The 17,478-nt window shown below is 45.9% G+C and overlaps 1 protein-coding gene across 1 annotated transcript in view; it reads right to left on the bottom strand.

Moving 5' to 3' along the window:
• WDFY4 (WDFY family member 4) overlaps positions 1-17,478 on the bottom strand; it is a 195,813-nt gene that overhangs the window by 21,010 nt on the left and 157,325 nt on the right. The window contains exons 49-54 of the mRNA XM_083615378.1: positions 16,895-17,014; positions 15,652-15,769; positions 11,559-11,668; positions 6,733-6,886; positions 4,291-4,382; positions 2,347-2,559 (exon numbers count right to left, since the gene is read on the bottom strand). Coding sequence (XP_083471504.1) covers positions 2,347-2,559; positions 4,291-4,382; positions 6,733-6,886; positions 11,559-11,668; positions 15,652-15,769; positions 16,895-17,014 — 807 coding nt within the window. The remainder of the gene's footprint in view (positions 1-2,346; positions 2,560-4,290; positions 4,383-6,732; positions 6,887-11,558; positions 11,669-15,651; positions 15,770-16,894; positions 17,015-17,478) is intronic.

The raw sequence follows: 17,478 nt of genomic DNA, 5'->3' as shown, positions 1-17,478 counted from the left end.
AGGATTCAACCTCAATCTGTTAGCCACCATCCATCCTTCAACCGCCTCTAGACACATTGCACAAATGTACCTATCTAAGTCAGCATATGCACACTCTATACAAATCATTGTCCTCTTTGGGTCTTATTTTCCAGATGTGTGATGCATTTTCTTCCTTTTGGCAATGTATATGTAGCCATTTTGGGGGGGGGGGCTGTTCCCAAGTCTCAGGGCTGCTGAGAAAACAACGATGCTCTTTAACAGGGTTTCCCCCACTGTGGAAGGCGATATACAAAGCAAAGCCCTTCCGGATGACAAGGATGTGCAAACATGTGTCAGTACGCTCCGATATGCGTTGGCACTTTCTTCCGGTATTTTTGATTCTGTTGCAATTTTGCACAAGCCTTCCTTCTATTGCTTTCTCCTATGCACACAGTGCACAACAAATCTTATTAATGTTCTGTCAGGTGCTATTAACTTGCGAAAGGCGGGATAAACGTGCCACGGGGAAGGAAGGAAGGAAAACATCCCGAATCTCACCACTCATATCTGGATTGCTTTTCATAGCTGAGTGCTTAGTCATAAAATGGGCCAATCCCCAAGACTGGATGCATGAAGCAAACACGTTTTCAAAATGCTCAACAGAGGGCAGCTGAAGTCAAGGCAGCCTTATAATGGAAAGGCTCAGTTTGACGTATTCCTCCTTTCCTGTTTCTAATCTGTGTACTGCCCTGTACCCACACGCCTCAGGGCGGTTCACAGCATAAAAGCATAATATAAAAACTCAAAATACATAATAAAAACAAGAACAATAATTCCCTCCTCCCCAACACATTTTTAAAGGGCACTGGATGTCAAACAGGCAAAGGTTTAGTTAAAAAGGGACTGTTATTTTGCTTCTCATCCTAAGAGTGTTTGCTTGGAAGCAGATTTCGCTGGTTTTCCATGGTGCGCAGTGGGATTTATTTCTGAATTAAGTGCGCTTTAGGATCTCACACCCTCTGCAGAACTGAATACCCTCTTGGTGCTAATTAACATGCAGTTGCAGCAACCAGGCCGATCATTTCAACACGGATGCTTCCATCCATTTTCATGATACTAATTTGCACCATGCCTTTAAATGGGAGGTACAGCCCCCTATCACAAAACCCCAGGACGGCCAGTCTCTGCCTGCAGCAGAAGCTCTGCTGAGAACGCTATCAGCAACTCCTTGCAGAGTCATCACACTTTGAGGCTGGGGGGAAGGAGGGGGAAGGAAATGGGATGGCTTTGTATTCCGTTGATAGCCTTTGCCGAGTGCTGTGATTTGTTTTCCATACAGATAAACCATTTAGATCAGCTTCAAACAGGACACAGGAATGATGCTTCCAAGTTATCGGCAACCACGAGAGATTCTAAGTGGGACAAGGGAGACCGGCTGCAGGCTGCTCAGAAATCAGAGCTCAGGGAGCTGCAAACGCTTGCGTCTGTGTGCATTTCTGTTCCCAGTGCTGCTTTGTGCCAGCTGGTTGGGAATAAACGGATTGAGGGGGGCTGCCCCCAAGGAGGTAAATATGTCAACCCTGATGGGAGAAACTGGGGACCAGCATCTCAGTACAGGGTCCTTAAGAATAGCAGTGGAAGGTTGAGAGTCAACAAGTCAGGAAGAGATGCACACACACACACACACACACACACACAAACACACAAACACACAAACACAACTTCATTCTGTGATGCAAGGCACCTCACATGGCCATTCGTGCTGTGTGGTCTCTTTCTCTTAAAAAGTGTTATGTACTGAGTTGAATAGGATCCAAAATGCAGCAGTCTGATTGGTCCTAGAACAATAGGATTCAGAATGCAGCAGTCTGATTGGTCCTAGAACAATGCACCAGTATGACTGGTCTGCAGGAGCCACCCAATCCAGCTCCAGATGAAAGTAAATCCACAACCTGATTGGCCTACAGGAGAATTCCGGAATTAGCCAATCACGTGCAGCCCATTGTGTAAATAATGTATATAAAGCAGATACTTTGGGGGGAACATTCATTCTTCCTCACCACTATGAGCTGAATAAAGAGCATGAAATCTACTCTCGACTCCGAGTCTATTTCAAAAAGCCTCAAGCATACAGCATCCATGCAAAAGCTCTCAGCCAAGGTAGATATTCAATTTGCAGTCTACCTGCTGAAGATGAAAGAAACAAATCAGGACTTTACTGGTAGATTGCCCTACGACCTGGAGCCCAGATGCATCCCCAAGTTAGATCATCAGTGGCTGCTGATATACTGCAAAATCCTATAATTCTGCGTCCCACTCAGGGTTCAAATTGAAAAAGGCTTTCGACTCTTGGTAACTCACTTCCCCCCCACATCTGCACTGTACCTGCTTCGGGATCTGTCCAAAGTTGCTGACAAACCCCAAGACGGTGTTTTTGATGAGTGGGTCGCTGATGCTGTCCGGGTGCACCTGATCCCCATAGAAATAGGGGTGGAAGACGTTCACAGCCTTCGCTGCAGCTGGGCCACGTTGCTTGTAGCCAAAGATCAGGTCTATCCAATGGTGGATATGGTTGCTGACGTAATCGCTCTCCAGTGCCTGAAACCCAATATTCACTGAGTTACCTTGTTATTGAGAACACCATCCTATATTCTGCCTTTGTGGGTAGGGTCCTTGTTACTGGAATACCCACACAGTAGTGTGGACTCTACCCCTAATCCCTGAGTTAACCCTCAAGATGTACAAATTGCTTTGGTCTTCAATGGAAAACATGGAAGGGAAAGATACCATTTCTTGGGTCAAATGTAAAAGGGTAAAAGAGTACAGTGGTACTTCAGGTTACATACGCTTCAGGTTACAGACTACGCTAATCCAGAAATAGTACCTCGGGTTAAGAACTTTGCTTCAGGATAAGAACAGAAATTAGGCTCTGGCGGCGCGACAGCAGCAGGAGGCCCCATTAGCTAAAGTGGTGCTTCAAGTTAAGAACAGTTTCAGGTTAAGTACGGACCTCCGGAATGAATTAAGTACTTAACCCAAGGTACCACTGTATTGGGAAATGATATACAGTGGTACCTCAGCTTAAGAACAGCCCTGTTTACGAAATATTCGGTTTACAAACTCTGCAAAACCGGAAGTAGTGTCCAGGGTGCGAACTTTACCTCAGTCTAAGAACAGAATCCAAACAGTGGAAGGGCACCAGCGGCGGGAGGCCTCATTAGGGAAAATGCGCCTCAGTTTAAGAACAGTTTTGGTTTAAGAACGGACTTCCGGAACAGATTAAGTTCGTAAACCAAGGTACCACTGTATAATGAATTTTAAAAAAATGTTTTAAAGTACCTTTCCAAAAAAAACAGAGTCCTTTTTGTTGGGGATGATTCAGAGGAGAATTCCCAGGTGTCAAAAAAAGATTATTTATGTATGCCATTACTGCGGCCCGTGTTTTGCTAGCCCAAAAATGGAAAACAAGCGATGTCAACTAATAATAATATAATAATTTATTATTTATACCCCGCCCATCTGGCAACATAAACTATGGAATATGCACAGCTTGCAGACTTAACATATAGAATAAGAGAACAAGAAGAACATACGTTTAAAGAAGACTGGAAAATGTTTACTGAATATATAGGTGAAAATTGTGTACATTTAAAAACACGTAGCATTAAGATTAAGTTTTGATGGATGTAACAATGGAATATTGAATGGTTTAGTTCATGTAAAATATGCAGGGGTGTATGGTATGCAAAATGAACCATGGAACAAGAAGAAAGGAAGTCATTGATTGAAGGTTGTTTAAATGAATATTTTGAAATGTAAATTAGAAAAAAATTAATAAAAATTAAATACAAAAAAAATGTAAGGTCTCCCAAATTGAGTACCAAAGAATGGCTCATTTCACAAAAGCAAGTTCACAATATGGAAGCGGCGCAGAGTGGTTTTCTGGATACTGCCCTCAGTGTAGATTAAATCAAATGGGGATGGGTTTGTTTCTTAAAAATCTTCATCTGAATCAAGAGAGACCTCCATTTGGGATATTTTGCACAGTGAAAGCAGCAATCCCTCTTGATGTTCTGGCTTCTGTGATAGCTGCACAGCCTGCATTTGCTCCATAAGACACACACACATTTCCCCTTACTTTTTAGGAGGGAAAAGGTGAGTCTTATAGAGCAAAAAATGCGGTATATTTTTAAATGGATCCTCCCCATCACTACTCCTGGGCCAGAAATCAAATTTAGCAGTCACCCAGTTCGATGTAAATATGTGGTGCTATTTTCGATTGGCTATCAGCCCCCAAAACATCCAAACTGCATGCCTTGTCATACTGACCTGTCTGTGCAAGTTGATAAACTTATGAGGGCTTCCTTCTGCCCAGGGTGGCAACAGCACGTCACCCAGCGAGGTCCCATCTTGCAAGTTTCCTGCAAGCGCCCAAAAAAACATTATTTGATTCCTGAATGTTGTTTAACCTTATCTGAAGGCTGATCCACGTGAGCTCTCTCCTTTCCACGACATGTTGTAGAAGGCAGGTTTAGAGTTTTGATTAGGCTAGGGAGAACCAGATTTACATCTCCACTCATATGACTGGCTAACCTTGGACAACTCACTCTCTCTCTCTCTCGGCCTAACCTATCTCCCCTAGTTCTTGTTACAAGTCGAGTGCCTGCACCTCTCTCTTCTGAGTGGAGATCCAGGCACTCACCCAGGGTCTGTGGTCCTTTGGAGAATTGAGACGCAATGGAGACTGTCGTAGCTTTAAGAAATATGGTTTAGTCACTTATTTACACCTTCAGTCTGCATGGAGATCTTACAGCATGGTCATTTTAAGAGGTTCTTATCTCCCATAGCAGTGCAGCCACGGAGTCTAAGGCATCTCTCCAGTCAGCCTTCAGCCAGCCTGCCCAAGATGGATCCCGGTCTTTCTTCTTCTACCCAGAACACCCTGCTAAAAACTCTCTTTTCTTGTCATCTCACACCCAGTTACCCTGGCGGTCTTCCAAACCCACAGTCTCTGTTGACACCTCAGGACAAGGGGAGAGGACAGTTCTCTTGTTTTAGTAATGAGAACTGTGCCAGCAACTGGGTGTAAGGTGACACCGGGATCCATCTTGGGCAGGCTGGCTGAAGGCTGGCTGGTGGGAGCAGGCAGGGTGGGTGGGAATATTTCCTTTGATCCTGGGATTATATGCCAATGAATATTACCTCCTAAGACTTCTGACTGCATGGACTCTGGGCACCTCCCTGTAGCTTTGTACCTCCATTTAAAAAATGCACATCTGAGCACAGATTTGTGGTTGCCTAGATGTCAAAAGGTGCAGGAAAATATGCATTCCAATGGGCATCCTGGCAGGGCCATAACATTTTTGGGGCACATTGTTCTCATTGCACATTGGGGTGCAAACAACTGCAGTGCGGAGCTCCTTGGGTGAGTCAGGACCCAGAATGCGCAAGGTTCAAAAATGCACAGGGAGCCTTCATGAATGCAAGCCCTCTGCTGGAGACGTTCGTCCAGTGGTGTAGCGTCTGTTGCCAGTGATCGGGGCAGGTAGGTGTGCACACACACCCGGGGGTATGCTGGCAGGTTACCCACCCCCCCCCCACTGGAGCAAAGTGCCACCTGCCCACCCATACAGGAGAGAGCCCGGCCAGCCAAAGTGCCCCTTTGTAGGCAGATCCCCCCCCTCAGTGTGGTGACACCTGTGGAGGGGAACGCCATCCCAGGCTGCGCTGGGGGTGCCTGGTTTTTTCCTCCTAAAAATTGTGCTTCTGGAGCTGCAGCACCCCTGGCACACACACCCAAATGCTACACCCCTGCATTCATCTTTCAGTGTGTGGTGGGCAGTGAGACCAGCCATAAGCACATGACACAGGGGGCAAAGTTTTTTAAAACTCTAATTTGTTTACATGGCACTATACCATGGGTAGGGTGGCGCTGTGGGTTAAACCACAGAGCTTAGGACTTGCTGATCAGAAGGTCGGCGGTTCAAATCCCTGCAACGGGGTGAGCTCCCGTTGCTCGGTCCCAGCTCCTGCCAACCTAGCAGTTTGAAAGCACGTCAAAGTGCAAGTAGATAAATAGGTACCACTCTGGCGGGAAGGTAAACGGTTTTTCCATGTGCTGCTCTGGTTCGCCAGAAGCGGCTTAGTCATGTTGGCCACATGACCCAGAAGCTGTACGCCGGTTCCCTCGGCCAGTAAAGCGAGATGAGTGCTGCAACCCCAGAGTCGGACACGACTGGACCTAATGGTCAGGGGTCCCTTTACCTTTATACCATGGGTAGGCAAACTAAGGCCCAGGGGCCGGATCCAGCTCTATTGCCTTCTAAACCGGCCTGCAGATGGTCCTGGAATCAGCATGTTTTTACATGAGTAGAATGTGCCCTTTTATTTAAAATGCATCTCTGGGTTATTTGTGGGGCATAGGAATTCATTCATTTCCCCCTGCCAAAATATAGTCTGGACCCCCACAAGAGGGACAGTGGACTGGCCCCCTGCTGAAAAAGTTTGCTGGCCCCTGCACTATATTATCACCACGTTCCTTCTGCGATTCATGACACGCTAGTCAAGAAGAAATCCTGCAACTAGACGTGGGGTGTGAGTGGGGCGAAATGTTGCCAAGAGAGTAAGTGGTCTGGGGTGCAAGCAGGCATGAAAAGACAGTGAGAATATGAAAGGCCTTTCCCAGGCCCGACAGCACATTTCGACTTCATCAAAGTTATTTTGCTCCCAAATTATTTGCAGGCGAAAATTCAGCAGCGCTTAAATACTTACCGAGTGCAAACTGGTTGCAGTTTGTTAAGAATTCGGGGAGGTAAAAAAACTCAGGGATGAGCTCCCTCACGTCCGTCATGTTATCTCTTGAGGCCGAGTCCCAGGTGCTCTTCATGCTATGGAACATTCTCTCAGCAACATCAAAACTGCCTCCCTTGGTTGGTGAGATGAAAGAGAGAGGGACAGGGAAAGTTGCAAGGTTGAATTAGTTTCCTGCCCTCTTTGAAAATGTGTGTTGCCTACAGGGGTTGATGATCACTGGCTGAGAAACTCTCGTTTCTTTGGACAGGGAAAGATGGTGCCACCAGCTGGTGCCACCCACAAACCTGATGACTGGCACACTACTCAAATTACAGACCTTCCAAGTGTCCCTATTTTCCAGGGACAGCCCTGGATTTACAGAAGCTGCCCCGGTTTCTGGTTTGATCCTGGAATGTCCCGCTTTTCATCCCTACTTTCATCAGAGGAATGTTGGAGGGTATGGAACAGGATGTCCCCATTTACATGGGAGAAATGTTGGAGGGTATGAAATCACAGGGGGCCCTTAGCCTACCAGGACCAGGGCCTTTTCAGTGATGGCTCCGACCTGGTAGAATGCTCTGTCCCATGAGACTAGGGCCCTTCAGGATTTAACCTCTTTCCATCAGGCCTGTAAGACAGCTATTCCGCCTGGCCTTTAATTTGAATTCAGCCTGATCTTCTATTTCCCTTCTCTTCCCTCCCCCCTCCCCTTTTATGAAGATTACCCACTCTGAGACCCCACAGCTAATCCTCGCTGGCCCAAGTAGGACTAATTCAGCCAGCTAGCCCTGGTGATTATCAAATGCTTATTAGATGGATTTCCCCTAAATTGATTTCTGAACTTTGAATTTTATTGTTATTCATGTTTTTATACTGTATTTTATGCTGCTTTTACAATTAAGTGTTTTAAATTTGTTGATAGCCGCCCTGAGCCCAGTTTTTGAACCGGGAAGGGCGGGATATAAATAAAAAATTATTTATTTATTATTATTATTAGCGAAATGGAAAAGTCCTCCTGACTTTGCACTAGTTGTAACCTCTGAAGTCATTTTAAAACAGTGGGAAGGGAGACGTCACAAAAGGTAAGAGGGGAGTAAAGGTAAAGGTAAAGGGACCCCTGACCATTAGGTCCATTCGTGACCGACTCTGGGGTTGCAGCGCTCATCTCGCTTTATTGGCTGAGGGAGCCGGCGTACAGCTTCCGGGTCATGTGGTCAGCATGACTAAGCTGCTTCTGGTGAACCAGAGCAGCACACGGAAACGCCGTTTACCTTCCCGCACGAGCGGTCCCTATTTATCTACTTGCACTTTGACGTGCTTTTGAACTGCTAGGTTGGCAGGAGCTGGGACCGAGCAACGGGAGCTCACCCCGTCGTGGGGATTTGAACCGCCGACCTTCTGATCGGCAAGTCCTAGGCTCCTTGGTTTAACCTACAGTGCCACCCCTGTAATTCAAGCACTGGGCTCGGCTGAGCTGCCCAGGTCAGATTTTGTACTTAATCGCAGGGAGTGATGTCTGCTGTGTGTCCTCTCAATGCGAAACACAAGAAGCCTTACTTTCAAGGTCACTGCGAAGTTAATCATTAACAGACATCAACCCTCAGAGTCAAATTTCAGTGGAAAACTGAAGCATATTAGGAGACAGGCAGACCATATTTAGAAACCAGAAGCTAACAAGTTTCTCCTTGAAGTCTCTTTTCGAAGCGTGTATCTCATCTGCATACACACGGCTGTGCCTAGACTGACACTTCTTCATCTGCTTTTACAGCTTTTATGAAAGGTGATGGTAATCTCCAGAGAAACAATGTGATTCGTAATAAAAAGGTTACCTGTATTAAATAAAAATAATATCTACATAGGAAATGTTGTTAGTGCCACAAATCTGGTTAAAGATATTACCATCTAGAAAAATGTAATTTTTTTGCAGCTGTCTAATGCATTTTGGAGGAAGTAATATCTTTTTAAACATAAGCCTGTATTATTTATAAAGAAAGCAATAACTGATTTGCAGTATTTCTTATATTAATAAATGTATTTGCATATATTTATATCAGAATTAGTCGGCTCTCCTCCTCTCAGAATGCAGAAAGGAAGAACGGGAGAAAGCCCCAAACAACTTTATGAGCTGTTAGCAAAAACAAGACCAAAAAATAGCCCCTCCTGCCTCTTCTCTTCTCAATTCAAGACATGTGAATTCAGGGCTCTTCTAGCCTACAGCCATTGCGTGGACAGGCAGAGTCCCCCAGATCCCGGCCGCTCCCCCCCCCGTCATGTGGAATAACGACTCAAGACAACGTGCTATGGGATTAAATTGGCCACAACTTTATTATATTTCAGATGTGGGCAGACCTTGGCTCAGGCATTGGGCGTTATCCCTCCCCAGTCCCCAGCTGGGGACCTAGGGAACATCAGGGTTATCCAGTGGGGGGGGGGATGGGCCGGCTCTGGGGAACATATGTTCAAGCAGAGATAGCCGCTCCTGTTACGCCACCGTCGCAGGGGAGAGCAATGACGACCTCACGGCGTACGGTCAAAGCCTCCCTTCAGAAACCCCTTTAACGGGGAACCCTGGTATCGCCGCTGCAAAGAGGAAGATAGACTAAAGGATTCCGCCCAAGGCCTGATACCGCCAAAGTTGTGACGTTTTGCTACGGGAAAGGCAAAACCTGCCAATGCAGGGGAATTCCTTTCTGGTCCTTTAACAGCAACCTTGAAGTAGCAGCGCCCACGTACTTGTGGAGAAAAGGTTAACCTGCAAAATAAGACTTAACTGAGGGTGGGTAGGGTGGGAGAAGCTCTGGAGCCAAGTGAGGATTCCCAGGTAAGATCCTCCCTCTGTTGTGTGAGCAGGTAGTCCCTCCCCTACCTAGCCTGGTCTCCTTGGCAACGCTTCCCCCAGGCGGGATTGGACAACTGACTGAGGTAGGCGGAGACCTCCAGGTATCCCACCTGGGGGAAGGCAAAGCCAAGCCTCTGCTGATGGAGCACAGGGTCCAGGGGCTGCGCACGTCCACGCAAAGGGCGCCCCCCGTTTAATGCGGGGAGCGGTCACTACTTATTTTAGGAGGAATGGCTGCAAAACATTCAGTCTCTGGGCTAAAGTGGCTGGCAGGCACATTTGCATCCCCAGACTTGGATAAGCCGCCCTCTTCAACCCTCTGCAATGCAGGAATCTTTTGCCCAACGTTGGGCTCGAACCCACGACATACGAGTCTTATTGCTCTGCTAACTATCACAGCTATTATCCCAGTTCATCTGAGCCTGGTGTGGATTCGAACCCAGGGGCTCTGAAAGGCCACCCTGAACCCTTCTAAGCCCTGAACGTTGAAATCAGAGCTCTCTGGAAAGAAATAAAACCCGTCCTTGATTTAGAGAAGCTGTCCTGGTTTCTGGTTTGATCCCGGAATGTCCCGTTTTTCCTTAGGACGTCCCTATTTTCATCAGAGAAATGTTGGAATACAACCTTCAGAAGACATCTGAAGGCAAGTTATTGAGCTTTTTTTTTTTTTTTTTGGGCAAGTTCAAAAAAAGAAAATGCTGTTTTTGAATGGAGTATTATTTATTTCCCAGACACTGCTTTCAACCACAGTATTCCGAGTACATCTGAGAAATTCCGGATGTATGGCAACCCTAGAAGGTATGGAATTATCTGTTCCCCAAGCTGCCTGAAGGCAATCCTGTATAGGGAAGTTTTTTTAAAAAAAATGTTTAATGTTGGACGCCACCCAGAGTGGCTGGAGCAACCTAGTCAGATGGGCAGAGTATAAATAGTAAAATTATCATTATGGAACGGGACATCTCTATTTTCATCAGAGAAATGTTAGAGGGTATGAGATACAGCATTAAAGACCTGTCCATTGAGACACAACTTTTGAGGTTGTCAGACACCTGTAATTCCGTCCCTGTGAATACCCCTGCTGTGGCTGTAGAGACCGATAATGGAGAGAGACATGTTGTCTTGCAGCTGGGGCAGATGAAGGTGTCCAGCTGTGCTGCTGCAGATGCACCAAGGCATTTCTTCTTGCTGGGAGGAGTGCAGAGAGAAGAAACATCATGGGGCACCTGCAGCAGCACAAGGTTACACCTTCATCTGCCTCAGCTGCAAGAAAACATGTTGAAGAAGAAGAAGAAGAAGAAGAAGAAGGAGAAGGAGAAGGAGAAGGAGAAGGAGAAGGAGAAGGAGAAGGAGAAGGAGAAGGAGAAGGAGAAGGAGAAGGAGAAGGAGAAGGAGAAGAAGAAATAACAGAAGCAATCCTTTGGGGGGGAATTCACTTCTATTTAATATCACGATATCATAAAAAAATTAACAATTCAATTTACTGATAAGCAAACATTAATTGCTTTTCAAAGTCACATGTACTAATATTACTGGTTTAGAATTAAACTCTTGACTTATTTTATTATTTACTTTACTTACTTTATCATTTATATGCAGCCCATCTGATTGGGTTGTCCCAGCTGCTCAGGGTAGCTCCCCACAAAATATTAAAAACATCAACCATTAAAAACTTCCCATATCGGTCTTTACAGCTACAGCAACCTTCCAACAGTTTGAACTGAGCCTCAACAGAATACTCCTTCATTATCTCCCCAGACAGACAGGTCAACAACAATAGCCTGCCCCAAGATTTTCCAGTTTGCTACACCCGTGGGACTCTTGGCAAGCCTCCACAAAGATGCAATTGCTGCCAGAGTTGGTCAAGGGACAGTCAATGTTGGGGGTTGGAATGGCTTAAGTGCAGGATTTGATCATCGTATTCACAATTTTGGCTGCAACCAGCCCTGCATGGAAGTCGATCGCCTACCTGCAATGAGCAGAAGATCTGGTTGAATGGCTCCATGCGAACCAGGTAGGAGGCCACAATGATTGCCGAAGAGTAGTGGGTGCAGTAATGGCACTGGGCTGAGAGGTTCCCTGCAAATATGGAATTTCAAGTTTCAAGTTTTATTGCGGCAAAAGCCAGTGACACTAAACACCACAAGATCAAACAAAAAGAAATCAACAACAACATCAGGGAAAAAAAAAAAGATTACACAAGGGAACTTCGCAGTGTGCCATTCAACAGAGGAGATTTACGCTTCCTGATTACTAAAGTGCAAAATTTGGCCACCTCATATGATATTGAGCTTGAGGAATCTTCCAGAAGGTATTTTCGTAGAATTTCGGGGGAGGATTCCAAATAATGTTGTAAGGGTATAAATTTTGATAAAAGCGGCAAAATAAGTTGAACTCGTTCTTCACTATAAAATTCGCAAAATAGAAGGATGTGTGTGACAGATTCTACCTTATTAGACATACAGGGGCAGAGACGCGCATACATTGGTACCCGCCTGAATTTGCCGTACAGCACTGCTGAGGGCATTGTCTCAAAGCGGGCTCTAGAGAAAGCCCATCTATAAGCTTCGTTAGTGATGTTAGTTAAGTAAGGGGCAGCTGCAAAACTAGGCCAAGCTTTTAAGCATCTATACGTCTCCGGGAGTAGGGTGTCTTCTTGTTGTAATTCGACATCGAAAAGTCTCTGAGTGATAATTGCTTTTGCCTTGTTCGGAGTTTCAATAAAAAGGTTTTCAGGGTTTAGGCCAATTTGTTTGATCTTATTAGTTACTGCAAATATGGATCCATTAGCTGTTTTGCAAACTACAATTATCACATGCGACTTTCAAAGGCCTGCCATACCTTGACTGGCCAGATCCCAATTGCACCAGCTCTCTAGGAGCTAAAGGCAGTCATAAGCCTGAGCATAGGACAGCCCAAGGTCTTCCCTTTAAAAATATATACAGTGGTACCTCGGGTTAAGAACTTAATTCATTCTGGAGGTCCATTCTTAACCTGAAACTGTTCTTAACCTGAGGTACCACTTTATCTAATGGGGCCTCCCACTGCTGCTGCCGCACCTCCACCGCATGATTTCTGTTCTCATCCTGAAGCAAAGTTCTTAACCCGAGGCACTATTTCTGGGTTAGCGGAGTCTGTAACCTGAAGCGTCTGTAACCCGAGGTACCACTGTATTTGCCTTTCATAAGCTTGGGAATATCTGCTAGCTAGTGAAAGACGGGCTATAAATTTCAGAAGTCAACAAGTTTAAAGAAATACCCGGGAGGAAAAACCGTGATCCAAAGTGTACCCCACATTTAGGAATGGTGAAGGGGTTGCAGGGCCAGCTGCAACATCCTCCATTTACATTAGAACTGGCTGGATGAGGAAGAGTGGTGGGAGCCTCCTGCCCAAGGACCCCCCAGGGAGGGCACAGAAGGAGATGACTTAGATCCTGGATCCTGGTGGTGGGCATGGCTGTCTTAAGCATATGTGGTGCTGGAGTACAAAAATCCGCCCGCTGCCCCCCCCCCCGCAGGTTGCCCAGAGTTGTTGATCTTTTTTTAGGCAACGTGCTCTAGCCTGACCGTTGATGTTATGTATTGTGTATATAGTTTTCACTCAGGTCCACATAAGTTAATTTAGGCGGGAAACCTAGCCTGTTGTTGTTGCAATGTTGACAGCCGGCTGCCTATAAAAGCAGGCCGGCTGAGCTGTTTGCTGTTCAGTTCAGTTCCAGCTTACTTATAAAGAACTACTTGGAGAAATCTCTGTGTGGTCTGCTGTGTCCACCCACTACTTAATAGTTGAGGTGCGTGGCAGATGAAGTTGATTGACTGTATGGGACTCGCAGAAATGACCGGCAGAATCTGCGACCAGGGAGAAAAGTCAGCAGAAGAAGATTGGAAGAAATTTAAGGAATATCTACAGAAATATTATAAAATTAATGTACTTTGAAAAGATGTTGGTTTGAACTTTGGTGGTCTCTAGCTGTTATGATAAAGATAATGGGGATTATAATTGTTTTTGTTATTAAATTTAAAAATGTTGAGTGGAAAATAAGGTGATATTCTAAAAGGAATGTTAAGAGATTAGGATTTGCTGAATTAACAAATTGAACTAGAGAACAAGAAGGGGAGGTATGAGGAAGTCAAAGAAGCATGTGATTGAAAAACTGTTATTGAAACTGAATTGTTTTTAATATTTTTCTTTTTCTTTTTCTTTTTGTGTTTATATAAAATTGGAAAATTTAATAAATATTCATTTAAAAAAAATAATAGTTGAGGTGCGCAGGCAGGGCAGAGCAGGGCACAGAGGCCCTACGCCAATCCCAGGCGCGCAGGAGGGTGGAGCCAGCCAGCCAGCCGCCTCAACGGCTTGCTTGCCCCTGAACTTGCGGCGCAGAGCTGCCCACAGCAGAATAGCCCACCACGGCGCTCCGTCGGGTGGGCTCTTCCCCGGGCTCCAACTCTCGGACCCCGGACTCTTGGCCTGGTGCTCCTGAGAGCCTGGCACCCGGGTGCCCCACACCCCTAATGCCTATGGTTAAGACGGCCCTGGTGGTGGAACACTAAAGAGCAGTCTGCTGAAGAAACGAGCCAGGAGATGCTAGAAGCAGGAGGGTTGAGTGATCAAGGGAGGGAGGTCAGGAGAAGGAGGGCCTTCCAGGACAAGCTTAGAGGCTGAGAGCCACAGTATAAGTGCAGACTCAAATAGAGAGGAGTCAGAGGTTGGCCCTTTTCACAGAAGCAGGACAGTTCCAGCCCTGATTTGCCGCCCCCTTGATGACACCCCAATCGAGGAGAGTCCTGCACGTTGCTGAGGAATGGGTCAGACAGGCCCAGAGGAGGAGCCCAGCCCCTCGATGCAGCCTTCGTCTACTTGGTCGGGATCCAGAGCATAGCTGTCAAGTGTCCCTTATTTGAAGGGACAATCCCTTATTCCAGTGCCATGTCCCGCTGCTGTCCCTTATTGATGGATGTCCCTTAAATGTCCCTTAAATGATGTCCCTTAAATTTCAAAGGAAGCAGCTCCTCTCCCTCCCTCCCTGCTCGCCAGGGAGGAGAGAGGCTCCAACTGTGTTGCTTGGCTGTGTTGCTCACCCAAAAAGAAGTCTAAGAACGACTGGGGAGTGGAGCTTGCATGCCTTGTGTGTGGCTAGTTAATGCAAGCTGAGGGGGTTTTTGAATGCTGGACGCCATTTTGTTGCACGTGCTGCTGCAAACTTTGCAGTGCAAAGCCAGGCCGGGGAGCCATCTTAAGCTGAGGCTGCATAGGCCTTGTGGTGCATGTGATTCAGATTCTATTCAGTTGAACCTCTGGTTACAAAGTTGGTTGGGCAGTGTTCTCGAAGCTACCAGCATGAGTTTGACTAGACTGCAGGAGGACAGGAAGCCTGGAGTGCCTGGAACAGGTGAGGCTGCAGGTCCCTTATTTTGGCTGCTGGTCCCTTATTTTCAAGGCTGCTGGTCCCTTATTTTCAAATCTGTAAGTTGACAGCTATGATCCAGAGAAAAGGCTAGAGAGGGAAGAGTGGAGCTAGTGGTCAGTTTCAGCAACATCTTAGCTGGATTATGGTGAACCAGAGGACTCTGGTGTGTTGTTATTTTCTGTTAAAAAAGAGCTAATTGCCTCCTGTGTGTGTGCCTGCCCTGTGGATGACCTGGCTCCTTGACAGCTCCTTGACAACTTATTGCCTAGTTCAGGGGTCAGCAACCTTTTTCAGCCATGGGGTGGGTCAGACTATATTTTTTGGGGGGGGAGAGTGAACGAATTCCTGTGCCCCACAAATAACCCATTGATGCATTTTAAATAAAAGGACACATTCTACTCATGTAAAAACCCGCTGATTCCCGGACCATCCACGGGCCGGATTTAGAAGGCAATTGGGCCGCATCTGGCCCCTGGGCCTTAGGTTGCCTACCCCTGGCCTAGTTATTGCTGGTGCAGTACCACATCATAACCACATTATACAGTATAAAGATGGGAAGAAACAGGAGTTAATTTATAATTATAATTTATAATTTATATTCCTGGTTCTTCCCAACATATACAGAAAGTGGGGGTAGAAATTGGACAAATACCTTCGCTCTTCTCTACTTCTTCGTAACGCTGGAGAAATTTCCTTTTCCTCTCTCTGGTTTGCGCCCCCATGGGCTTGGCAAAGTCGCGAAAGACGCTGGGATTGGTAAGGTCCAGAGTCTGGCACGTAAACACAAATAGATCTTTCTCACACAGGCAAAACACAGCGAGGGAGCAACTCTAATCCCCGACAAAGAAGCCCAACAGCAAGACACCCAAAATGCCCCCCACTCCGCCTACGAAAGAATGGTAGGCTCAGCAGAACGAAGACTCACCTTGATCTCAGTTTCAACCACACAGTGGGAAACTGTTTTAACTGCTATAACAAGAGTGTCTCCGGATCTTATATTGAGGCTCATTCAAAATAATATTTAGAATATACTGGACGCCATTACGTTGTTTTGAAAAGGGCTATCTAATGTATCTAACGGTTGGAGATGCAATAGGGATAATGCTTCTCTAAAACATGTTTTTTCATTGTCCTATATTGAAAGATTTTTGGCAGAAGGTAACTGAAACCATCAACAGAACTGTATGGAATAACCTTATATCTACAGAGCAAATTATCCTCTTGAATTATATGCCCAGCACATGGAACCTTACAAAAGGACAATATGGGTTGACTCTCTGTGCCCTTACCAAGGGAAAAAGACTGATACTGATGAATTGGAAAAATAAAAATGTGGCTCCCTTCTATGATTGGATTGAAGACCTATACAAACTTTCAACATATGAACAACTTGCATATAAACGCAGACTTGCTGTGGACAAATCCAATGGCATTTGGAATCTATTCTTACAAATACTGTAATAGGTTAGGATCTGGTACAATACAGTGGTACCTCGGGTTAAGAACTTAATTCGTTCTGGAGGTCCGTTCTTAACCTGAAACTGTTCTTAACCTGAAGCACCACTTTAGCTAATGGGGCCTCCTGCTGCCGCCACACCGCCGGAGCACGATTTCTGTTCTCATCCTGAAGCAAAGTTCTTAACCCGAGGTACTATTTCTGGGTTAGCGGAGTCTGTAACCTGAAGTGTATGTAACCTGAAGCGTATGTAACCCGAGATACCACTGGTACTTTTTGGACTTTCCCCCCTGGACTCTTTGTTTTCCTTTTGCACGGGTTCTGTTTCTCTTTTTCGTTTGCGTCTCACCATGTCTGGTGCACATATAGTTATGTACTTTTTGAATTTTCAATAAAGATGCTGGGTTTTTTTAAAAAGAAAGAAAGAATGAAGACTCACCTGGGAGTGATAGTCAGCAAGCACCCACGGGAACACTGGGTACTGCATGAGGTCGCTGTAGGTGCGCCCGGCCAGAGTGTTCAGGTACATGAGGTAGTCAAAGTTGCTGATCTCTCTCCTCTGCCACGACACAGAAGCAAGGATTACTGACCCACAGGAAATCTCCTGTAACAGTTACCTCTCAGAGAATGAAGGTATCATTTGCTAACACGAATGGGTTCTGGTTCTGGATATGGCTCCTCCATGGAAAGAGGTTCTACCTCAAAGACCTCACATGATACATTTCATCGACCTCTCACCTTGCCAGGAGGGTCTACTGGCCCCACTCTCTGGGATTCAGTGATCTGCTGCCTCTGCTTAGATAGGTTCCATTGAGCTATTGTAGCTCACAGCCAGTGACGGATGTAGTCACCTCCATCAATTTGCCTAATCATTAATGAAAAACCCCACACAACTCTTTAAGTTAGTGGCCGTCAGAATACCTCCTAGAAGTGAATTCCATAAATCAATTCTGCATGGTATGAAGAGGCTTCTTTTGTCCACCCTCAGCCTACCAAGGAAGTCAGGAACAGGCAGGCATAGGC

This window comes from Podarcis filfolensis (genome assembly GCF_964270895.1).
Source record: "Podarcis filfolensis genome assembly, chromosome: 5".
Classification (NCBI taxonomy): Eukaryota; Metazoa; Chordata; class Lepidosauria; order Squamata; family Lacertidae; genus Podarcis; species Podarcis filfolensis.
Note: the sequence above shows the minus strand (reverse complement) of the source record. Positions and strands in the feature narration are given on the sequence as shown.